Source organism: Crotalus tigris, unplaced genomic scaffold (assembly GCF_016545835.1).
Source record: "Crotalus tigris isolate CLP2741 ecotype Arizona unplaced genomic scaffold, ASM1654583v1 scf7180000017536.10889498, whole genome shotgun sequence".
Lineage (NCBI taxonomy): Eukaryota > Metazoa > Chordata > Lepidosauria > Squamata > Viperidae > Crotalus > Crotalus tigris.
The window spans coordinates 461995-486813 of NW_024096460.1; the positions used below are offsets into that span (position 1 = coordinate 461995).

General features: G+C 35.6%; 1 protein-coding gene across 1 annotated transcript in view; it reads right to left on the bottom strand.

The window, feature by feature from the left end:
* SHTN1 (shootin 1) overlaps window positions 1-24819 on the bottom strand; it is an 86689-nt gene that overhangs the window by 31839 nt on the left and 30031 nt on the right. Inside the window, exons 4-9 of the mRNA XM_039334095.1 lie at window positions 18006-18100; window positions 14441-14609; window positions 12289-12386; window positions 11146-11227; window positions 7676-7770; window positions 629-775 (exon numbers count right to left, since the gene is read on the bottom strand). Of these exons, the coding sequence (XP_039190029.1) occupies window positions 629-775; window positions 7676-7770; window positions 11146-11227; window positions 12289-12386; window positions 14441-14609; window positions 18006-18100 (686 nt within the window). The remainder of the gene's footprint in view (window positions 1-628; window positions 776-7675; window positions 7771-11145; window positions 11228-12288; window positions 12387-14440; window positions 14610-18005; window positions 18101-24819) is intronic.

The following is a 24819-nucleotide window of genomic DNA, read 5'->3' on the forward strand; positions in this document are numbered from 1 at the left end:
ACTTTTCTCCACAGAACCGGTGCCTGCTGCCCAAAAGGTTGGGGACTTCTGGTCTAAGTACATGACAATTTCAACTTGACTTCAGCATCTGAGTAGGAGATGGTTTTAAGCATCTGATGTAGAGACTGGTCAGGACACTAGTTCATCTGGCATGCTTCTTTATTTAGTAGAATCTGATTTGTCAGTTTAAGATAATTGTTCAAATTAAATAACCTGCCTTCTGAACCAATAAGTGATTTTGCTAGTACCTTAAACAGTATAGATGCATTCTGGTAAGCATATACCCTGGGATTATGTCCTGCCGTGTATTCAGCATACTAACTTTCAAAACAAGAGGTTTACTCAGTTCATGGAAGGCCATGCTTACAGTGAGCAAGCTTCACTCATTTACATATTGTGAAGGCCTGATGAAGAAATACTTGAATTCCAAAGCAACATACAATTTGATACTTAACATTAATTATGTATCTTTGAGAAATATTCTTTTTTACCTATATCAAACACTCAGCTTTCTAAGCAACATTCTACCTGCGAAAGATACATTCAGCCTAATCCAAGATATCTGCTGGAGATGTACTGCACTGAAAACTAAAATAGTAAATGTCCAAGGTGGGAGCACGCTTCTTACCTTCTGCTGGTGTTGCAATCTCTCTTCCTCCAGCATTTGAGTCAGCTTGGCATTTTCATCTAGAGCTTTTGAAAGCTGCTCATCAGGGGTAGAGTTTTGTTGCAGCAATTGACTTTGCCGCTTCAACTTATTTTGTTCAATAAACATCTACCAAACATAACCACACAAAATGTCAATCAGATTATTTAGTAAACTGCATTTATCAGAGCAGACACTGTATGGAAACATCAGTTTCCTTTTAGAGCAACCTAGAAGTCCAGCTATGTCAGGCATCAGAAGACTGCTTCCATAATTTCAGCTACTCAAGTGACCAAATATCTCAAGTGACCAAATAAAATATGGAGTGGAGACAAACCCTAAAATAGCAGCAGAATAGAAAATGCACTTGATTTTCTTGCATTTCTTGCATCAAATTGTTAATGGGATGCATTCTATGGAGACACTGAAATACTAGGTGAAGGAATCAAAAAGACTACAAAGCACTTGAGCTTCATTTATGCAAAGTATTTAAGAAAATTCAGAACATGTGGATATAATTTGATAAGTGTGCTGGGATACTGGATAGATACCAGGATACACAGAAAGAATTTTGGGCAATCAAATATATGATTTGATTTTATCTTTCTATGTAAGATGAATTGGGTTTCAGGGTGGACTTCAAATTGTTTACATCCAAAAGATCTTGCCTGCATATTTAAAAAAATCTTACAACAATAAAGTGTGCTGGTTTTGCTTAATATGGTTTCACATTTATCTTGTTAATGAACTATGTGTTAGACAACATAAATTTATTAAAAATTATCAGAAAGTGAAGCTATTAACATTAATCGGACGGACCAGCTCATCCCGATGGATTTAGACCAGTGGTGGTGAACCTATGGCACGCGTGCCAGAGGCGGCACTCAGAGCTCTGTCTGTGGGCACGTGTGCCATCACCCCAGTCCTGCCTCCCCCACGGTCCCCTCCTCACCAGCAGTCCCCCCCAGAGGTCGCCCCTGGGTGCAGCCCACGCAAAGCAGCACAGCCAAGAACATGGCAACCGGGTGGTGGGGACAAGAGTCCGCCCTCGCACTCTGTCATGTGCAGCTGATGCTGCAGGGCGTGGGTGGAAAGTGTGGCCACCATGGCACTATTGGGCTGCCTGGGCGATCTACGGTGGGCCGTGGAGGTGGTGGGTGGCCCTGCGGGCAGGCAGGGCACAGGGTGGCAGGCAGGGCGGGGGCGGGTTGGTTTTTGGGCACTTGGTCTCTAAAAGATTTGCCATCACTGGTTTAGACCATCCCACCTACAATGCAGAAGAGGCACATTCTCTTTCCTTTGTGGTTAAACAAATTTTATCTGATTTTTAATTGTATGGTTCTTATTCACTGTTTAACATTTTAATGTTTTATATGGTATTTTAATTTTTTGATTGTAAGCCTCCTAAACTTGCTTTCACAAGATAGACAACATAGAAGTCAAACAAACAAACAAAGGTTAGACATATACTGTAAAACTATTGCCTGCTATGTATAAGACAAGTATCTTTTGTTTTTTACAGCTTCTCTGGTCTGAGAGGGGTGATTGCATACATAGTTCAATAAATCATAAGGGTACTATGTTGGACCATACTGCTTTACTAAACAAAAAAAAATAATTATTTCTAAATTACTGAAAATTGATCCAGAAGGTGGTTAAAGGAGTGACACATTTTAAAATTACTGCCTCAGAAATAAAGTGTTTATTATTTATGGTGCCATGTTGTTTATTTACCAGATAAAATAACAGTCACAGCAGGCTGACTGATTCATACTACCCCTCAATATTATGTCATTAACAAAATACAAAACCAGATACTTTTATATGTTTTTATTTACTCAAAAAAATCTATGCATCCCTTGAAAAAAGGCCCCTATTACTTTCCAATCTTCTGTTTCTAGATGTGGAAAGACAGAAGTAAGTAATATATTTTGATTTCCATACTATTCTTCTAACAGATAGTTCATTAATTCATACTAATTGCTTAAAAAGTTGGGTGAACTCCAAGCCAAAACACAGCCTGCTTTTCTGCTTGCATGTTCTTAGAAGGCAATGTAAATCTGATCTTAAATAGGAAGAAGAGAGGAGAAGAGAGGTCAGGTGACAGGAAATCTTTCAGGAATTCTTCAGCCAAAAATACCTGGAGTTTCTCATAAAGTCTTTAAACCACAAATCTATGCCCATTTTCTTCAGAGTTTCCTGATATCGGCAATTTAATTATTTTCTGAAGAGACAGATTCTTGCTATCTAATGCAGCTGACCTTTGCTGATTCTGAGAAGCTAAACAAGGTCTGACTAGTTAATTCTAGTTAGTACTTGAATGAAAGACCATCAGAAAACCAGTTGTGTTGCCAGAAAAAAATCATGAAAGTGTCCATGAAATCAACAAGTGTGAACACCAACTTGAAGGAACTTTTTTATTATTATTAAACTACTGGAGATCAGGCACTCTGGCTAATCAATTGCCAGTCACCAAGAGATTTATTAGTTGGTCCCAATTTAATGATTGTTCTAGGTTTGCCTAGACCTGTACTGAGATAGAGATAGACAGACAGACAAAAAGAGAGGCGAGAGAGAGAGAGAGAGAGAGAGAGAGAGAGAGAGAGAGAGAGAGAGAGAGAGAGAGAGAGAGAGAGAGAGAGAGAGAATTGTTCATCTGGCTAATGAAAAAAACATGTGACTAGTTATAGTTTTGGTTGAAGATCTCATGAACCTTTCTCTTCCCAAATCTCACGACAATGTTCTTTAATATACTTTCTGGCAAAGTATCTTAAAATCCATGATGAGTGGCAAAAATATTTCAAAAATTGAAAATCTCTAAGCTGATCAGTTTTTACTGATGGCTTATTCGTTAGAAAAAATAAAAGTCTCCTTTTCTTGACCCGGGAAGAAAATCACTGGCAGTTATCATCAGTAACCTTGGAGCCATGGTTTAAAACATTAATTCATTATCTGAATTAGGATAGGTTATTAGAATAAGTGAAATAGATAACATATTCCCTGAAAATAGTTAAAAATATTAGATTGCTTTAATGCTGATATCTGCCTTGGCCTTTTGTCTCTGATAAGTTAAATTTCCCATTATGTTTGGCAGGTGATAGTTTTAAGTTTCTAAAGATAAACACATTCGGCCCCTAACCTTATCAATTGCTGCATATGACAGTTGAAACTATGGAATGTTATATTAATTATAGTTATACTGTGTAGCAGGTGTTTTTCTTTTTTTCAAATATAGATTAGCCTACACATAAGAACCTTTCTGTAAGTGCAGGTTTTTCAGTCCATTTAGAAAAATATTACATATTAATAGATTAGCTATTATAAAGTAACCTAAAAACCATTAATGCATCTAAATGAAGAGTTATTGTGGAGTTTATTATTAATACAGTCCATTGATATATCTGAATCAATAGCATACAATCTTATGAAAGGAGCAAAATTCCTATACAAGGAGGTCATGGTTGTCTCAAATTATAATTATTTTTCTTTACAATTACAAAAAGCAGATAACAGCATTTGACCTTTCTGCATGTAAATGTTCACTGTGGGATTTTAAACACATTGTCTGCCAAGTATTTACTAAGGAATCTATAATGAAAAGGGCAATGTAAGTAACCAAGTTAAAGATAGGCACTGTAATTTAAAACTAACTCTGTTGTTTACATCATATGTATGGAATCTTTACTGTTACACACATAGAGAAAAATTGAATTAAATGATAAGAAAGGAAGCAGATTCTTTCTATCTTCTCTTTTCTACTCCCAGTCTCAAATTTCATCCCTGTCCTTATTATTTAGACTAAACAATCATGTAGGCAGCAATTTTTTCTTCACGTTAAAGAAAAGCTACAATGCCAGGATATTTCATCATCTACAATCATCAACACAGGTAACTGATTTTGCAAATGGTGTTTTTTCCACAAATATAGTATTTTTTCCCTGCATCACTGTTACAATGAGCTCGCATGGATGCCAGAATTTATTCTTTCTAAGCTCCCAAAATAAGCAAATGAAAATAGATAGCTTCACCATAAACATAAAACAAAATCAGTGAAGTGTGGAGGCTCTCACAGGTTTGAACAATAATATATTTCTGCTTCTGGGTGAGGATCTATCAAGGATTAGACATCCCTCCTTTTTAAAAGTTCCAATAAAATTATATTTTTTTAAAAAAATAATTCTGTATCTCAAAGACTCTGGTACTAATTGCCTGTGTTGACAAGGCAGGGAGATAAATTATGAAATAAGAGATGACACAAACTCTACCCTTTTTTGTATGTAAGGGATGGAGCTTGAGTTTTGATCTCACAACACATTTCATATTCCGACAAAATTAATTTCATTTCATATTCCAACAAAATCATGGCTTAGAATGAGAATAATTAACACCACTGATATGCTTATTGCTCTCAGTACAGTTGTCATTCAATCAAGTCCTTTGCATTATGAGGAGTTTAGGGAACAGAAAATTAGGACTAGGGTTTCTGGGGAAGAAATAGAGGTGTCTGTGTTGGAATAATAATAATAATGATAAAGTTGGAAGGGACCTTGGAGGTCATCTAGTCCAACCCCCTGCTCAGGCAGGAAACCCTATACCATTTCGGACAAATGGCTGTCCAGTTTCTTCTTAAAAACTTCCAATGTTGGAGCATTCACCGCTTCTGGAGGTAGGTTGTTCCACTGGTTAATTGTTCTGTCAGGAAGTTTCTCCTTAGTTCTAGGTTGCTTCTCTCTTTGGTTAGTTTCCACCCGTTGCTCCTTGTCCTGCCTTCAGGTACTTTGGAGAATAGCTTGACTCCCTCTTCTTTGTGGCAGTCCCTGAGATATTGGAATACTGCTTCATGTCCCCCCTTGTCCTTTTCTTCATTAAACTAGACATACCCAATTCCAGAGGACTTGTGATTGTCAACAGTGTCAGCAGTTTGGAGTTCTGGGAGATAAAAGTGTAGTAGCCATCATTTTGCTAAACTATGGCTGGCGCCTTACAGAAAGACAAATCGTTTGCATACTTCCTTTTGTACTGACTTTCAGAAATGGCTTGTTAACTGCTTTTCAGCTATTAGGAACCTTTGGATCAATAGGTTTTACAGCAATGGGTGAGTTTCCTTTGATCCTTTACTGAAACAAGTTTTAAATAAAAGTTTAAGGACATTTTTTCTTTTGTAATAAATAGTAAAAGGGTGAGTAGAATCTTGATTTTAGAAAGTTACAGATTAGAAGGATTTTTTAAAAAAAAATGATTTTGGAATAAGAATTCTTCCATGGGAAAATGGTTTTGTTTTTAATTCTCTTTTAAAAAGAACACTAGAGGGAACTAGGAGGAACTAAAAATTACAATTAAAGGAGAACATTTACACTTAATTCTCTAATGCAGAATGGAGCAAACCATATTATTAAAGGATATTTTGGAACAATGGAGCAAGAAGTTTATTTTAGGAATGTCTGCAATTCTGTGACTGCGTTTAAAAGATGCTTTGGAAGACAGCAAGTTTTTTCGGGCATGACTGAAACCGATTTAAAAGTGGATTTAAAATAATAGGCTACAAGAATGATATGGAAAGATTCTATACTGGACATACAAATAAAACCAGCTGATGTTTTAACAATCAAAGGGGCTATACAAATAGCAAATCAAAAGAGTGATCTGGATAATTTTTCTATAGTGGATTTACAAAACAGTCCTGTTAAAGCTGTAAAGAATTTTATAAGAAGGGGTAAAGAAAAAAACTAAAACAAATCAAGATTATTCAAAGTATAAAGAAAGAATACAATTTGTTTGTTTCTTTGTTTTAATCAAGGTTAAAATACATATGCTGTTATCTTATCTCTGGTAATTTTAATGCACATTTGCTGATTAGGACTGAAGGCTTCAAGGTTGTCTTAAAGCTTCTATGAGACAACCATGATCATGGTATTTATTAATTGCTGCTTTTCGATGATCTGTCATGGTCAAAATAGTTCTCAATTTTATAAATATATTTATTTTCCACTGGATATTTATTTTGCAAACAATTTACATTAATTTACAGGAATAATGAAATACTGGAGAGTTTCTAAATGTTTAAACCAGCTGATGAGTTTTTCAAGTTCAACCTACCCCAGAAGCAAAACCTGATTATGTCAACACTATTGATTTTTCTCTTAATTATGTAATCCATAGAATAAATCCTTTTTGAAACTGATTCCACTTGAATGCATTCCTCCTGAATCCTGAGAAAACTAAATCTTTCAATAGGATAAAACAGCATTTCGAAGGTGATAGGTCCTTAGAGAAATAAGAGGTACAAAAGGATGAATGTAGTCCATGTCCCTGTATCATGATTTTAATTTTATAGATTATTATTAAAGTACTGTAAACTACTTCAAACATTGCGGCACAATAAACAGTGGTATTTTAATTTATGAATAAATTGTTGTTCATAATTAATGATCAAGTGAGGGAACATGGTATTTATTTGCCTGCATAGCTGTCTTTTTGAGAACATACACTGTTTAATGATTTTAAAAACTCTCACAGAGAAGGGAAATTGAGTTAATTTAGGGTAGGAGAGTCAATCTAAATATAGTACAGTATGTGCCATATATGCAATCCTGATATGAGACCTGTCAGTCTAAAAGGAAGGCTCACACACAGGCAGATAAATTACATTTGACATTAAAGAAACTGGAATTCAGCACAAGAAGCTGGATACTGTACACAGTTAAAATATCTGCACCAAGAAAGTCAGAAAAATACGGCCAAGGTCAAATATAGATAGAAACTCTTCAAGTAACCATAAGAACAGTAAACACCCGTTTACTGCAGAGCTGAAGAGTTTTCATCTGAAGAGAACTTCACAGTGTGATTTTTATTAACTTATATTAAATCCATTTTTGTACTGTCACATATTCTCTATAAAGTAGCCATTTATAAAACAGCGAACTAAAGAGAAAAGAGCTGAAATTGAAAAAAGCCATTGTTTCTTTAAAACATTTTAAAATGTTTGCTATTGTCCGTTCTCTGATCAGAAAAAGCTATTAATTTCCATACCTCTTGTGCAAAGGATTCTGCCCTCTTACGCAAGTTTTTTTCCAGCTCAAAGTTGACTTGAAGTTCTTCATACTCTTCTACTGCTAGTATAGACACTATGTGAAATGAAAAGGAGAGGGAGAAGGAAGAAGGGCAGATAATTGCAGCAACAGTGGTGAAACAAAACACAACCATGAAATATGCCATGAAACAAGATTATTTAAAGTGTAGCAATATGGCTGTAAGGAAGATATTTTCTTCTTTTCTACTACAATGTTGTAATTAGTTATATAACTAGACATATGTACTAAATTGGAATGGGAGGTTTATTTCAATGAAGATAGCTCTGCTAGAAAGAAAGAGGGACAATCTTTGAATGCCAGCACAATGTTCTCTTCAAGGTTAGAAAGCAAGACTGAAAAATTATGTTGAAAAATGACTGTAGAAGTAAGTTTCTTTAAGGTAAAGTGAAAAACACTTTACATTACATTCTTTGGCAAATTAGACAGAAGTTTGATGGTTCTGGTCCAATGATGTCAGAGACATTCAATAATAGATACTTAAAACAGTAAAAGAAGTGGCCATTTCTGGGCTCATCCACATAACTTCCTTCCTAAAATATCACGATGGTCTGCTTACCATGTATGGAAGAAAAGATCTCATAACATAACCTTGATCTTGAGGTCAACCTGTTATTCTGGGCCAGGTTAAAAAAAATTACACATTGTATCTTTATGTTATATTGAAACTTGCCCGTTCAACCCAATTTTGAGGCTGACTCAGTTGAAAATGGAAAGATTCATCCCACTCATATCAAATAGTTCATACTAGCTTCTCCATTCTGTATGGTTCTTTACCAATGCTGGAGGCAGAGAGAAAGGATCTTCTCAATTGCACCTCTGGGTACTAGTCATGCATGAGAAGCATTCCTGGCTCACTGCAAAGAAAAAGGCCTGCTGCCACAAGGAACCTGATATCCAGGCTGACCCAGCAAAATCAGAAAAAGGAGGACAAATACAGGTGCATTCCATAGATGACCATGTGGGAAGAAGAAGGAGAAAGTACTCATAGGAAGAAGTAGTTAACCGTAGGCTCTGGAACTCAACCTTTCAATTCCCATAGACTCAACAAATTGTCCACTATGTTGAAATGGAACCTTTGTGAAAGATTAGGGCACCTGTATCCATGATAGGACAGGAGAGTAACATTTTACTTCTCTTTTGACTGGAAGAATAAAATCTCCTGAAGTTATCATGAAGTAAGCTATTAATTCTGAATACTTTGGGAATTATAACTGTTCCAAAATCATTAAATGTTAACAGCCTTATTTAAGCCTGGTGAGTTAATGTGAATATGGTTTTAATTAAATCGTTAACTATCATTCAGTAATCTGAATACTAGTCATCATAGAATTCAGATTACATTTTATATTTCCCATTTCAGTTATAAATAAATATTGATGGGTTTATTGAATCGGGAATAGAATATTTTATGATCCAACTGCCAAGGTTATAAATATATCAAGGTCTTCAAAGGACATCAAGGAGCAATTGGCACACTAAGTCATCCTGATCCTTCTTGTTTAGATTCTTACATTTCTTGAATAAATTCTAATAGATAGCAACTGTTTGACCGTCTTAGATTCTTACAGCTCCTACATGTAAGTATACTTCATGAGACAGAGTCTAGAAGATTATTGTTTCCTTCCATCTAACATGTGTCAGCAGGATCCAAGCAATCATTATGCGACTATATTATACACTGTGTGAGCCAAAGCAGGAATTTAAAAACATTTGCAGTGATAAAAAGTTTCTTCCAAGCAATCAGGGGAACTTTTATAAATTGACATTATTCTGTTTTATACTGTCTTGTCATGCAAATAGTGCAATAATACAGTTCACTTTAGATGTATACCTGCAAATATGATTATGTGCACAAGATAGCCAGGAGCTCCTCACATACATTTTATCTAAATCAGCTACATTGTTGCCAAAGATTTATAAACAGGTATGGAAGAAAACAAACAATCTTGCTAAATCACAGTTGGAACTGACTGGAATATCGAGGTGGGGGTGGGGGAAAGCATACAGGCTGGTCAGCAATGCAAATCCTTCTGGACCTTGTTCATGTAGATCCTACACTCTTTTACATTTCCCTCTTCTTGCTTGTCATATATGTATACCAGCCTTCATGGATTTGAAAATATCTTGTGATTATCCAGTACAGGTCCTCAACTTACAACCACAATTTGGACTAGATTTTCGCTAAGCGATACCGTTGTTAAGCAAATCATCATATGACCAGGCCCAATTTTACAGCCATTTTTACTGTGATAGTTAAAAAACCATGTGGTTATTAAGGAAATCACATGGTCATTAAACAAATTTGGCTTTCCCAATTGACATTACTTGTCAGAAACTGGCTAGGAAGGTCACAAATTGAATCACGATTGCTGGACACCACAACTGGTCATAAATGTGAGCTGGTTGCCAAGCGCCTGACTTGGTGTCACGTGATCCTGGGAGTGGTGTAACAATCATAACTTCAGGAGCAGGTCATAAATCACTTTTATTGAAGCTATCATAACCTTGAACCATTCTGAAACAAATTACATTTTAGTCTAGCCAGGTATGCAATCTCAGGCCAAATAATTAGTTTATGGTGTATTGCATGAATCCTGAAAATTGTGCTCCCATGGTTATAATAAATATGGCTAACTGTATGGTGTGAACATAGCTACTATTAAATTGAGTACTGTACTGATAGGATTGTTTGAGGATTGGTAGAATTGCAAAATACATTCAGAGAGTCAATGCTTTCTGGAAAGTTACTATTACTTATCTCTAACCAAGAAAAGCTTTTATCTCAAGGCATGTCCCTACACCAATTTACCAGTAACTTAACAGTAAACATATGAAAGTGCATCTTCTTTTCTTTGGCATTCACAAGAAAGCAGAAAATGTAAGGATGCAATTTTCATCTTCTAGTTAAAGTAAGTGAAATCTTGTGAGAAGTTGCCTGGATTTTCTGGCTGATTCTGATCAACCTCTTATACATTCTCTATAATGTAAGGAGGATTGGTCAGTTTTATAGCTACAATGCTTATTACAATATCCACAGGAATGTGGCAGTAACTTATCGTACTAGAATCCTTGTCTCAGACAAGTATCTAGAAGTTCTTATCAAGTGGATCAAAACCTGATAAGTGGCCATCTGATAACTGTAGCTTCTAAGATCAGATAGCAGAAATGTGGAAATTTGCAATAAATATATTTAATTTTATTATTTATTCCAGGTACACATATTGATAGGATTTCCATTAAAAGACTAAGATATGCAGGGCTAATAGAATCTACGCAGTAGATTCACAGATCTGTCCTTGGATCTCTGTTTCATCAGTTATTTATCTGTCCATCTGTCTACTCATCAGTACAACAACACAGCTATTAAAATGTTACCATTAAGAGTTCTAGAGAAGCATACATACGTACTTCGATTACATTTTTCCAACACCTTGTGATGTTTTTGAACTTCAGATGCTAGAACTGTGTTTTGTTCCTTTAGTTTATTTATCTGAAAAACAGTTGAGCCAAATAATGAGATTATCAGAGAAACTAAAACACTAATAATGATGCTATGAACATTGCAAGAAGTTTGGCTTTAAATCTATCTAGTTTTCAATCTAATTTTCAATTTTAAGTGAATAACTGCAACCAGGGAGTGTACTAATATTCTTAGTTATTTCACTGACGTATTAGTTTCTGTACCAAGTTGCAAACACCTGCTGGATTTCCAGCTAAAGAAGCAATCTGAAACAACCTTTTCCCATTTACTTCCTATTACCTTGGGTCAAGATTATAGCCAAATGGTATTAAAACAGTTAGAATACTTTAAATGCTATATTAAATGGAATCTGCCTTGAGAGGTAGCAATTAAATACTTTGCAGCTCATGGAGAGCAAAGCCCTTGCTTATGAAGAATTAGATTTAGCTAGCAAGACGGCTTACAAAGGGACAGGATATTATTAAGATGTATAGTTTAAAATTCTTGCTTTAGCTTTGACTAGCATAATATCTACCATAAAAATCACAGCTCCCAATCTCAGCAACTGAGAATAGTCTATTCTCTTATAGAGTGGGTCACTTTTCATGAGATGGAGGACTGTATAAATTTGATTATTAAATAAATAACAAACAATCAGGTAGCAAAGCCCTGACCATGTATTGATAGTCCTCAACATAAATCTTCATTTAACAATGGTTCTAAGTTACAACAGGCTTGGGGAAAAAGCCCAACCTCACACTTACAACCATCCCATTACCCCTTTAGTCACATAATCACAATCCGAGCACTTGGCAACCAGCTTGCATTTACAGCTAATTGCAGTGGTTTGCGGTCATGTAACTGTGATTTCTAAACTTGCTGTACATTTTCTGACAAAAAAAAATGCCAATTAGGAAAGATGGATCTGCTTAATGACCACATTAAAAACAGTCATAAAATTGCATCTGGTCACAAGATGACTCACTCTACAACCTCACTGACTTACAATGGAAAAGACCTACCAGTTGTTGTGGTCATAAGTCAAAGGCTGCCTATACAGTGGTTCTCAGCTATCTTGCTGAAATACTTACTTCTGCTATCCCTTCCACAAATGTGCTCTTCACATTTTCCAGCTCAATGACGGCAGTCTTCTTCTCCTCTTGAAGTAAGATAATTTGATCTCTCAGATCTTCATTTTCAAGAACAGCAGCAGTAGTTCATTTTTCATTTTAAGACAAAAAAAGGAACATGGTAAGTGTAGAAAAGCTGAAGAGTAAGGCACTCACTGTTTCTTGAATTATTAAGAATGCAGAGGTTTCACATGTCAATGTTCTCACAAACAGTAATGGTTAACTAGCCTTTAAGTCTGAGTTTGAGTTTCATCCTGGAGATTTTCAACTCTGAAAGGGATGATATATTCTCAACTCAGCCATACAAGTTATCTCTCAGTTTTAGAGAAAGCTTCTTTTTAAAGAAGACACAAAAATTATTTGCTTTTTCAGCAATTCTAATAGCTGTCATCTCATTTTCTATTATCTTATTTCATCGTTCTAAATAATAGAGCAGAAAATCATAACTAGAAATCACTACCTAAAGAGATTAGCATTCAAAATTAAACAGCTGCATGCCATTTAGCACTACAAAATAATAAGTACTACATTTTAATATAATTAAGATTTAAATATTCCCAAATCACATAACCCTGAGCAATATACAGTTATTATAAAAGTATATAAATGTTTCAGGAAAACATTAAAAATATAAACCCCCCAAATCCATACCATTCAAGCAAGCAGCAAAACTAAACAAAAGTAACTTTAAATTTGCAACTTTAAAAAACTGGACTAGTTTCAAATTAATCAGTACAATCAGAATTATCAGAAACTGTTCATAAACATCAATTTTATAGCAGAGAAAAAGCAGGAAAAGGAACTGGGTATGAGTCTTCCTAGAGTTCCTGAATAGATGTCAATACACAGTTTAATTCAGCATGCTATAAACTGTATTGGAATTTCTTCATTAAATACATTGTTTGATACAGTATTATAATCCCCATTTTATGGAAGACTGGTCTGCAAAAGCAGTATACAGTCTGAAACGATGAGTCTCTGGACGAGGTTTGGTTTAAGTCAATAAACTGACTCGATTTAAGCCTACAATTGAACTGCAGAGATTATGCTATGCTATTTAATCTAATTCAAATGGCTTCATCTCCCACTTCTGAGTTAAAGAGTGATCCAGACAATGGTCAGCCAGTCCAAAACAATGCATCTGAATTTCTGCTGTCCCATTGGTTAAGTCCTATTACGTTCTTGCTGCTTCTGTTTCAAGTTTAGTGGCTAACAGTCTTGTTTTGATTTGTGAGCTTGTCATTTACTCTAGGCAAGCTGCTGTCCTCTTTCAACACAGGACTTCCACTAATTAGGGTCCTGCATTAGGAATGGGGAGGCTCCATCTTCAGAAGTCTATTTAGTGTTCTAATTTCTTTAGGTGGTTTGTCTGATTCCTTACACCACGTCTTTCTACAGAAGCTGGAAACTTCATCAAAATGTTGCACAAAAATGCACATTCCAAAACTTTTGATGAAACAAGTGCTGCCTGTTAAGTATTTGCCTGAATGTCATGACACAATTACAAAGGGGGTACAGTTTCATCATTCCCCTAGTGATTCCCTGTGGGTGTGCCTGAGTCTTACGCTTTATATCCCAAGTTAAGTAATATTGAATCAAGACACATGGGAATGCATCACCATAGAAATCCACTCTTAGAGAGGAATGAGGGAAATTCCATCATAAATTAGCAAGTAGCTATTATACATCTGAACTGAACTGAGAATTGAACCTAACTACTGGACAATGAGGCCTATTTATGGGGAGTGAAACCACTGAAGGCAACTTCAACATCTCTTATTATTTTTGGGGACATGACAGCGAGGAAAAGAAGCGCACTTGATAAGTGCTGCCTAAAAGGCATATAAATGGTATAATTAGATGCATATACAGTACACTTCTCACAGTATAATAGTCTTATATTTCTGGTGGCCGTCAGCTGAATTGGGGTTCACTTGTCATTATTCCTAGAGAGCAGAGCAACTGGCCATTCTAATGAGGAATTAGACAGGTTGAAATCCAACACATCTGGAAATAGTTAGATTGGGGAAAGGTATCTATTACAATGAAACTGGATCTTCATGTTCACTTTTTGAAAATGTAAACCCACTCTAATCTTCAGAAAAACACTCACCTTTTATTATCTGCTGGCATCCCATTGAGTCACAGGCTCCAGGGCTACCTTCTGTGTCCGTACATGATTCTCCATCATCAATGTTAATTTCTTCAGTAATGGTGTCTGTTCCCAGTTTTGCCATATACAACATGCTGATTCTTTTCAGAGTCTTGTTCTCTTTGTTCAGCTACAAAATGTCAATTATATATTCTGTGGCTATGAATTCCTTATATATTTGTTTTTCCTTTTGAAGGAAAAATAAATATGTCTGATGCCTATAAGGTCACCAATGAGTTTGGCTGAAGAGAACAAAATTAATACATTTTTCATTATCCACACTTAAATTAGGGAATTCCTTTTGCTAGAAAGATTACTGACGCCTTCTAGCATGGCATGTTAATAAGTGTGATCTATAAAACCTCTTTATTTAAGAAGGCTTTTGTTTAGTATTTAATACAATTTATCTCCCTTACCTATTTCATTTTGTGATTTTATTTTAGTGCTGGCTATACTGAATGATGCATGAGCAGCAAAAGAGAAGAGGACAAAGGGTCATATAAATATAATAAGACTGGCATTTCTTGAGACATCAATTTCAATGTAATAGAGCAAATACCGGCACTTTTTCAGGCTAAGATTCTATCTGGTTATTGCACTGGATTTGAGGAGTAAGATTCCCCAATGTGGGTGAGGCTATTAAAAAACTAAATGTTATTTATTTAATTTAAATGTAAGCTTAATTAAATTACTATTAATGTCATATTAACATATAATTTATGTATTTAATATTTTCTGCTAGCGTACTAAAAAGGATAATTCAGCACTTTTATAGAAATTTTGAGGGCTTTATTCAAGATCCTGAGAAATGATTTAAACTAACTTGCAACTTTATAAAATTTTATAACTTTATAGTTTAAGTTGCAAGAGAAATGGGTTAAGGATATCTTGTTAGCTGTTACTTCTAAGGATATGGGAAGAAAGTGCATGATATGGCTATAACTGGGAACTCTAGCCCCTCTCCAGAATTCAATCATTTCTGAAGGTCCAATAAGTACACAACAGTTCTTCCCTTTTGCAAAGATACACACTGACTTTGATCATCCATGAATATACTGTGGCTTTCTACAGGGAATTCACAGAGTTCTAAACTTTGTACTCTAAGGCTTAAGCTCAGATGGAAACTTTTGAATGTAGGCCAGTGCTTTTAGTTATACATATTTAATTGAATCCAATGATACATGATCATCAAGTTTGTTTGATGAGTTCTATACTTTAACGGATTAAGTTACAGCTGCACACAGCAAGCCACTTTCTCATCCTTTTCCTAAGATGGCACAACAGATAATTTAATCTAAAGATTTTTGCTCTTTGCTTCAATATACAGAAAGAAAAAGGGGTACAAAAATGAATCATAAAATCAAAGAGGAAGAAAAAAGAAACAGGACAAAACCTTGTAATGTACACAAACAACAGCTCCATTTCTAATTACCTTGATGACTCAGAGTAATATTGATCAGTTTTTTTTATCATGTCTTGTCAATAGAAATTCAGTTCATAAGTAGAAAGTACTAATAAACAATTCAAGTTTGTAAATTTGGAATAACACTCCTTTCTGATGAAAAAAAATAGCCTTTTTTGCTATGACTCATACTCAATAGGTAGAAGTATAAATAGTTCTTCATACAGTAATAGATTTCAAACTCTGGGAGTAACATTCAGAAACACATTCATACTTTTAAACTATTAATTTTCCAAGCTACCTTAACAAGTATATGAAGTAAATGAGCCTAACATATGCTACATTGCAGGAAGAAAAATACCCTCCCCCCCCAGAAAAATACCTGACAGCTTCTCTTGGTTGTAAAATTGGAAGCACATCGAGCACAACTCACTACAAAATGAAATATGTAGATGAACATAAATGCCAGCATTGTTTTTCAACAAGAACTATGCTGTTGTTGGATTTGAAACAAAAACATTTTTAAAATGCAGGTTAGAAATGCGGGCATCAAGTTTTTCAAATTAAGAGCAGGCCTGTGATATATTACTTCTGCGCCATTTGAAATCTTACCAAATTCTTGATTCAAATACAATTTACTGTTCTACTTAAAGCAGGTATAGATTTTTATTTTTTTATAGTTTTTAAAAAACAAGGCAAGATGAAAAAGACAGATCTGCAAAACGGAATCCATTTTGAGAGGAGCACAATAAAACATAGCAGAGAACAGCAAAGCCAAATCATCATACTTACTTACATACCCTCACAGAGTGATCATTGTTACACCAGCCAGAGGGTTATTTTAGTGTGTATCATTACATAAAAATGGAAAGAAAAAAATCCATACATTCATGTTCATACTGATAAGTTCTCGTTTTATAAATCCTTATTTAGTATCATTATGCAAACAATCAAGTAAATACCTATACAAAGTACACTATTAGTGCACCTACATTTTAAAAAATACTACTGTGGAATTTCTGCTATATCTGAAGTAGTAGTTTGGGTAGGGGGGAAATTCAAAAATGCACACACACATATACCTGCGCACACCGACAGTCACAGAAACAGCAACACACAGAATCATGGACCAGCCAACATTGCTAATGAAATTTGGTTCAAAATTGCTTCAATCTATTTTCTGATGATGAAGTGGTTGGTATGTGTTTTTCACAACTAAAAAAAAAAAACTCCAAAGAGATAAAAACATTCTTTAATAATAATGATGCACTTCTGATGAGATGGAATATAGAAAATTATATACTTGGCAAATTCATCAACCTAGATGCAATCAACAGAGCAGTGCAGGTCACCTTTTGCTTGCTCCATAGTTTGCTTTCATAAACAATCACCTGAAATGTAATACTCTGCCTGACTTTTCCATTTGATTCAGACCCTGAAAACCTCATTATTCTTTTATGTCACAGACACTCAGTATATTTCTAAACTTGTTTATCTGTTAACCCAGATACATAAAATACATATGGGAGGAAAGTGTCAAAGAACATAAATATGAATATATTTATGAACATATTTATGAAGATATGAATACATATGCACATATTGGTAAAATAACAATTTTCTATTGTCCTTATATTTCTCTCCAATCCCCAGATATCAGCATCATATTTCAGGGTTGATTCATTCTAACATTCAACCCTAACACATAATAAACTATTCTCCATGAAAGGATTTTATCATGCACTAACTCTATAACCAACAACACCGAAAAGAATACTGGATATATCTGCATGTTCAATGGGGCAATATTGACAATATTTTGCCCCAGTGCATAGATATGCCACGCTAAAGTATACATACGGTATATTTACTCAGGAGGAAATCCCACATAAAATTTAATAGAATTTCTGCCAAGTAATGCACAAGCATTTACTGACCATAACCCCAAAATAACTCTGGACAGAACATTAGCCTCATTTTCTGCAGTAGAGCTCATAGTTTTTCCACTGTACAGTGGACAAGAATGTACTGGCAAGGCAATTGTGTGAGTCCATCTTGACCAACCTATTACCCTAAGACTATGACTTCTGAACAGAGAATATAACATATAAAATTATTTCTTACCTTAGTAGCCAAAGCTTCTGCACTTTCACGACATGTCTTTTCAATCTCTAGGTGGTTCTGTATACAGCTGACTTCTTCAATAACCATATGAGAAACTAGAGAATTAGGGTAAAACCCATGATTCATACAGTTTACTATGAGTCAAACCTTCTCCCTATATTGTTATTCAGAAGAACATCCTATGCTTATGAATATTTCCTAGATTGTCACATGTTTTAGTATGTATATAATTGCTTTCCATGTATCACAGACACTACCATATGAAACATAATAAAATGATACATTTGGGAAATTATGAAACTACATTCTTGGTTTTCACTCAGGAAACCCTCCCCCGTACTCTGGTCACACAAAGGTATATCCTAATGTGCCATTTCATGCATCTGATGAAGTGAGTTGTTGTTCATAAAAGCATGTCTTTTGATAAAATTTGCCATCAGACTCTTTCTGATTTCTTTGTATTATCTGTTTGTTGTTGTTGTTTATTAGCTGGTATACTCTTTCTTGTTTCTCTCTCATTTTTGAATATATCAATGAAGACATTTTTGGTTCTTTTTAACATTCTTCCCCAACTATATCTCACTCTGCTATTTGGCCTTTCTCCACAGTGTAGTTGAAGAACAATGTTAAAACTCTCTCTTTGGCTTTTATTTTCAATTTGTCACTAAGTGTTTTGGGCTGCCAGACTGACTTCTTTTTTAAAAAAATCTTTCAATTTCACATACAATACGGGGTGGGGGTGGGGGGGAATCACACGTTTATTTTACACCAATGTACTTGTGGCAAAGAAACAGCAAATTGCCAAGAAAGTTCTAATCCATCCTTGATCTGTTTTATTCCAAGATTTCTTCCACTGACTCATTAACGCCTATTTTTCGTGTCTCATCATTTTCTACTCTTCCTTAATCCAGAAGGCTGACCAACCTCTACTATCAGGAAGAAGTCACTTAGGAGCAATTGAGTCAAAGGCTAGAGCCATTTCTACACTTAAAATTCTCTCTGTTGCCTGTGGAAAAATGTTAAATCCTCATTCTCATAAGATTTAAATATTCTGATTCTGGAACCAGCAGAATTTAGATCTGTCAAAAGATCTATTTGGAATTTATCTCCATTCAGGTCTATTGGAATGCTTTATTAATTCTGTATATGGTATGTCCCTCAGGAATGAGTGTATCCCATTCCCTCCAATTTAAATGTAAAACATTTCAACAGGTAAATATCTAGTTGTAGGTCAATTTTCCTGCCCCAACATGTCACCCAGATTATACTATTTGAAAATTATTCTGTTAGAAAGAAGTGTACTTGCAGCAAGGGTGCAATAATGCAGCTCAGATATCAGTTGTAGCCTGCTAGCATCTCTTCTGCAGCCTCCACTTATCCCATATCATTTAAATGGAGGTAAGGGGGATGTAGAAAGGTTTAGTCTCCTATTTCACTCTTTACAACTCCTGTATAACTTTCCTCCCTGCCCAAACGTATCCTGATTCTGCCCAATTTTACAGTGTAGCCCTTATATTCTAAATCAAGCCTAAGGAGTCTCTTGGGCCATTGGAGGTTGCAATGCCTATCTATTTGTTATGTTCAAAATCAAGTCCTTTACAGCTCCATAGGTGTGGAGTAGTGCTGAAAACTGTGCCTTAAAAGCAACATGAGAACAATGATACGCTCCATAATTATTATTTATGCTTTGAGTTCTATGAGCTTCTGGCACTGTACCATGACAGAGATGAAAGCAAACACACTTAATCCAAGGAGATGCGTTGTGCTTCAGCTAGGCCTGGAGCATTGCCACATGGCAGTTGTGTGTTGGGTAGAAAAGGTAAAACCAAAACTGGCCAAGCAAATTCTCTATGCTGGGATCATGTAATCAAAGAACACAGTGGCAAAAGAATTGGCACCAGCACCCATACTTTAAGAGGCTTATCTTCTATTAGGTCAACCCAGGCCATCCATTTTTGCTGTGTGTCATGAGCCAAGAATAGGAATAAGCAATGCTTGCCATGCAGAGAAACTGTCAGCAAATGGGAAGAGTGTACAAAACACGAAAAAAATGCCCCAAGTAGACTGTGCCACATATTGCAAGAAAAAAATAAGTTACCAGCCAACTTGCTTCAGATTGCAAGCATATTCCCAGGTACTTGGGAGCAAAATCTATTAAGTCATTGTAATTAACTTCTAATGAGTTTGGTTGCATAGTGGCATTAAGGAAATTATTGCCTCTGAACTGAAAGTATAAAGTGACAACTTATGCTCAGAAAGTAAAGTGCTTTATTATACTTAACTTGACTACCATATATTGTCTATCCATATATTTATATTATACATATAAAATATGTACGTATAAAACATGCATTGGGGAAATATGCAATGAAACCAGAATTAACTATTTCTGTATCACATTATGAAATTATGAAAAACTCTATAAACAGAACAAGAAACTATTGTTCACACGGCATACTGTTCTTACATATAAATCAATGACCAAAAAGAATGTATGTACCTTATTTGTTTTTAATCCAAGAAGGTTTTCTTATTTCTCATAATTAGCTGAAATATCCTAGAAATAACTCACGGTTCATTTACGATTAGTTAACCTGCCATTATGATTAAATTTCCAAAGAGGAAAAAATCTTTAAAAATTAAATAGCAAGAAAAGGTGCTACTTTCTAAGATGTCCCGAGTTTTTCTTAGGTTGATATTAAAATTCATAAAGCAACACTAAGTGGCCAGAACCCTCTCCAACCTCAACATTTTTTCAGGGGTAATAATAATATGCAGCAAATGCAGGCCAACCAAAAACCACTTAACTAATTAGTAGTTGCAGTCACCGAGAAAACATGAATCAACACTGTTATTACAAGTGGCACATTTGAGTGGCATCTAATTATGACTTGATGAGCGTGATACTTGCATTATCAACATTACTCCCGCATCCCATCAGGGACTAAAAGCCGCTGATGGCATTGACTGCAAGAAACTCCCACTCAATGGCACTGCAGCACCCAACAATCTCCTTGGCAGGGGCACCCTCACTAAATGGCACGTTAAGCGTAATTACTGGCCGACATTGTAAATAAACAGGATTGGAAGTGAAAATTGTACCAAGTGCATAAGACACAATCTGACACATTGGAAGTGGCAGCCTTAATTGAGAGTTTCTTTGACTGTTCAAGATCATTTCAACTGCATTTCTCGGAGGACAGTGATTATAACTGTGGAGACAGACGGCATAATGGTATCAGCACTGCTGACAGAGCAGTGAATTAAATTGTATCTGCTGTTGTGTGAAAGCCTTGATGAGAAGTACAGATCCTTAGTGGTCTTATCATTATCACACAATGGTCATGTTGTCATCAACCTTTCTGGCTCCAATTGAAAAGAAATGATTGTGTGGTGAAGCGTCCCCCTCCCTTACCACCACCTTCTATCTCTTGTGCTGAATAGAACCAATTTTCAGAGAGCTATGAAATCACGCTATAGGGCCTAAAATGCAGCTGCTTGGCATACAAACTGGGCCCCATTAAACAGGAATCAGGCACAATATGTGTTTATGCCGAGAGAACAAATAGAAGCTGAGCACAGGCCAAGTTTATTCACAGACACAAAGCCCATGTAGCTCTTCATCAATATAATTGCCTTTTATATTGTCATTTAAATAATGGGCTCCATTATTGCTGTAAAATCCTAATATTCCTGGCATTTATTGCCATGTTTACAAGACATGTCTTTTTTTTTTTTTAAGGAAGGTAGGAAAAAAAAAGAATCAGAAAAAGAATGAAGAGGAAGATAAAAGAAACCTATGACATTTTACAAAAGCAAATACTACTTTTGAATTTTAAGTCTTAACTACTTGACATTTTCTGCCTGCTTTATGAATTGCCAGCATCATAACAAATACAAATAGACCATAAAGTATTTGTGTATTTTTATACGTGATACTCATTCCCTTTCTTTTCACGGGAATTTGACTTATAATTAGAAAATGTTTGCCACTTAGGATGATAGCCTAAGTTTAGGATTGTTTTGTAGAAGGCATTTCATAAATGGCCTATATATAAACTAGGATAAACAAGAGCTGCATAAATTCCTTTGAGAACTCTGCAGTAGATGCAAGGTGCTTAGGCTTTTTTTAAAAAAATTATTATTAACCTAACAAAACAAACTATACCGACAGAGAGGTAGCATAACAGGCTGTGATATTGTTGTCATCGTTCTCAAGAAGCTATTCACAAGAGCTTTTCCACTCTCATTAGCTGTGTTTTGTTACCCTCAGACTCCACACTGGATCAATAAAAGTATGGTCTCATAAGAGAAAATCTGGGTATTTGGCAAGATGGGCGAGTTTTCCACATATATATCTCTTATGCCGGAGGAAGTCAACATCATACCTATTTTCAATCTGGTGATGTCTGATTTTATATCACCAGATTTAAAAGGGGACACTGAAGCTCAAGAACTCTGCAATCCTGGGCTTTCAATCCATAAGCAAACAGGGCTTTTCTGATAGGAAACATGGGTGGGATTTCTCCTCCTCTCTAACTGCATATCAAAAAGTATAAAAAAGAATAGGTGCAAAAGGTAAACAAAACAAGACAAAGGTTTCTTTTCATTATAACCCCTTGAAAGAAAAATGTCATCCAGATTTTTTTTTTTTTTTTAAAAAAAGAGCTCTTAGTTTCTGCTAACAAGAAAAAAATGTTCTCTTTCTGGCTATTGGAGCAGAATTCTGGATGTTTTAAAAATAGGGAAGCCATTAAGCTGATAATGGATGCAAGAAAGCAAAAGCAAATAAAACGGTTGTAATCAGCAATATATAAATTTTAATTAACTGTATCTATAATGTTTATGCTAGGTCTTTTGGAAAGAAATCACTTTTTCTCAGTCAAAGAAAGATTAATGGAGTTTAAAGAAACATTATGCTAGATCAATTATGCCAATTGTGAGTCATAGGAGATTAAGAAATTAGCAAAATGGAAGTAACTCCTTGACAAGAAAATGCCAAAGGAATAAATGAACAGAACTTTAAGAGGATGAGCTGTGCCCTGTAAAAACATCAGAAAGATTTTCGGCCAGTTTTAGAGATCTTAGAGCAAAGTTCCCCAACCTTTTGGTGTTGGCGGCTCAGAACAGGGGGAGGGGGGAAAAGATGGTTTTATGGGAGGAGTAAACATGTGCGCACAAACACCTGTTGCTCATGTGAGTGGAGTTGCAAGCGTCCATGACACTTATGGCGACACTCACGTACATGCGTGCATACACACATGCACTGGCCAGCCACTGACGCAGCCCGGTGGCCAATAGGCTGCAGCCAGATAGTAGGCTGCAGCCCATAGGTTGGGGACCCATCTTAGAAAATTAGTACATAGTTCAACTTTGCAGATACAGATTTGACTTTAATGCAGAAATCCACTACCACCTTTTACAAGTGTATAAGAGGCAAATGTTTGTAGATAAAATCCATTGTTGGGAGAACAAAATTTTTTGCAAACATTTACACATGTACAGAAGCTTTGGCTGGATATATATATATATAAGCTTACTCTAGTTCAAACAGGGGTTTTGAACATTTTTGCAAACTGTGCTACCAGTTCCATAGAAGGGACAATTATAAATCAGGAAGAAAGAAGGAATATAACTAAAAGGGTTTAAGAAACGCTTGATTCATTATTTTTTTCTGCTATGAGAAAATAATTGGGAGTAGAATGGATTGTTTTATCCTTGCTCAGTGGTCCTGGAGCATGGAAATGCTACTTGGAAGAGGCATTATATAGATGGCCAACTGGTACCAGAATGAGGTTAAAGGATACTGTTATGTCCTGGGCCTGCTGAGTGACTGAACAGGTGCAGCTGCAGAGAGGCCCGGGGCAGACCACGTGGATGCCCAGGACCAGACAGGCTGTCTCCAGCCTATTGCACATGCGCAAGGCGGGAGAAATATGTTGCATTGATTGGCTGACACTGTCCCTGCAAAGGGGTATAAAAGGAATCCACGCCATTTTGTTTTGGTTCTGTTGGCGATTCAATAAAGAGAAGACTGTTGTTACTCCTGCTTCATCTCAATGCCTACACATCGAATGAAACAGAACAGATACTACTTCTCATGATGTTATCCCAGTGGATTTTGTTGGCTCGTTCCCCTTCAAACCCAACATAAACCAATCCATATATAACTGATTCGTAATGGTCAGCATCCCTTCCTTCCTAATTATGATATATTTAAGCAGGCATGATGACAGTTCCGAAACAGGGTGTACCCTACACAAGCTGGAGATCTAAATCTACTAGAGTAGTCCAACTTTATAAAAAAAAAAGCAAATGATGGAAAATAAATATCCAAATGAGTCCATATGCAAAGGCCACAAATGGAAATTACAAAAGCCTTTATTTATTTGTTTGTTTGTTTGATTGATTGATTTTTATTCTGCCTTTATTATTTCATAAATAACTGAAGGTAGCAAACATACTTAATACTCCTTCTCCTCCTCTTTTCTATACACAACAACCCTGTGAGATGAGAAGGAGAGTGATTGGCCAGTCTCACCCAGCCAGCTTTCATGATTAAGATGGGACCAAAACTCAGAGTCTCCTGGTCATTATTTGTTTTAAACAAATTTTATTGGTTTTCCAGTTTTACATTAAGTATTTGGAAAGCAGTGAGTTGACTGGCTAATCAGTGGTTCAATAACGAAGTCATTGGTATATATCTCAGGTTACATCATCAGAAAATCCTTCTCTATTTCCCTTAACATTTGATATATCACATTTAGGCTAGTAGATTTCTAATTATAACAAACTTAGTTAAAACATTTATCAA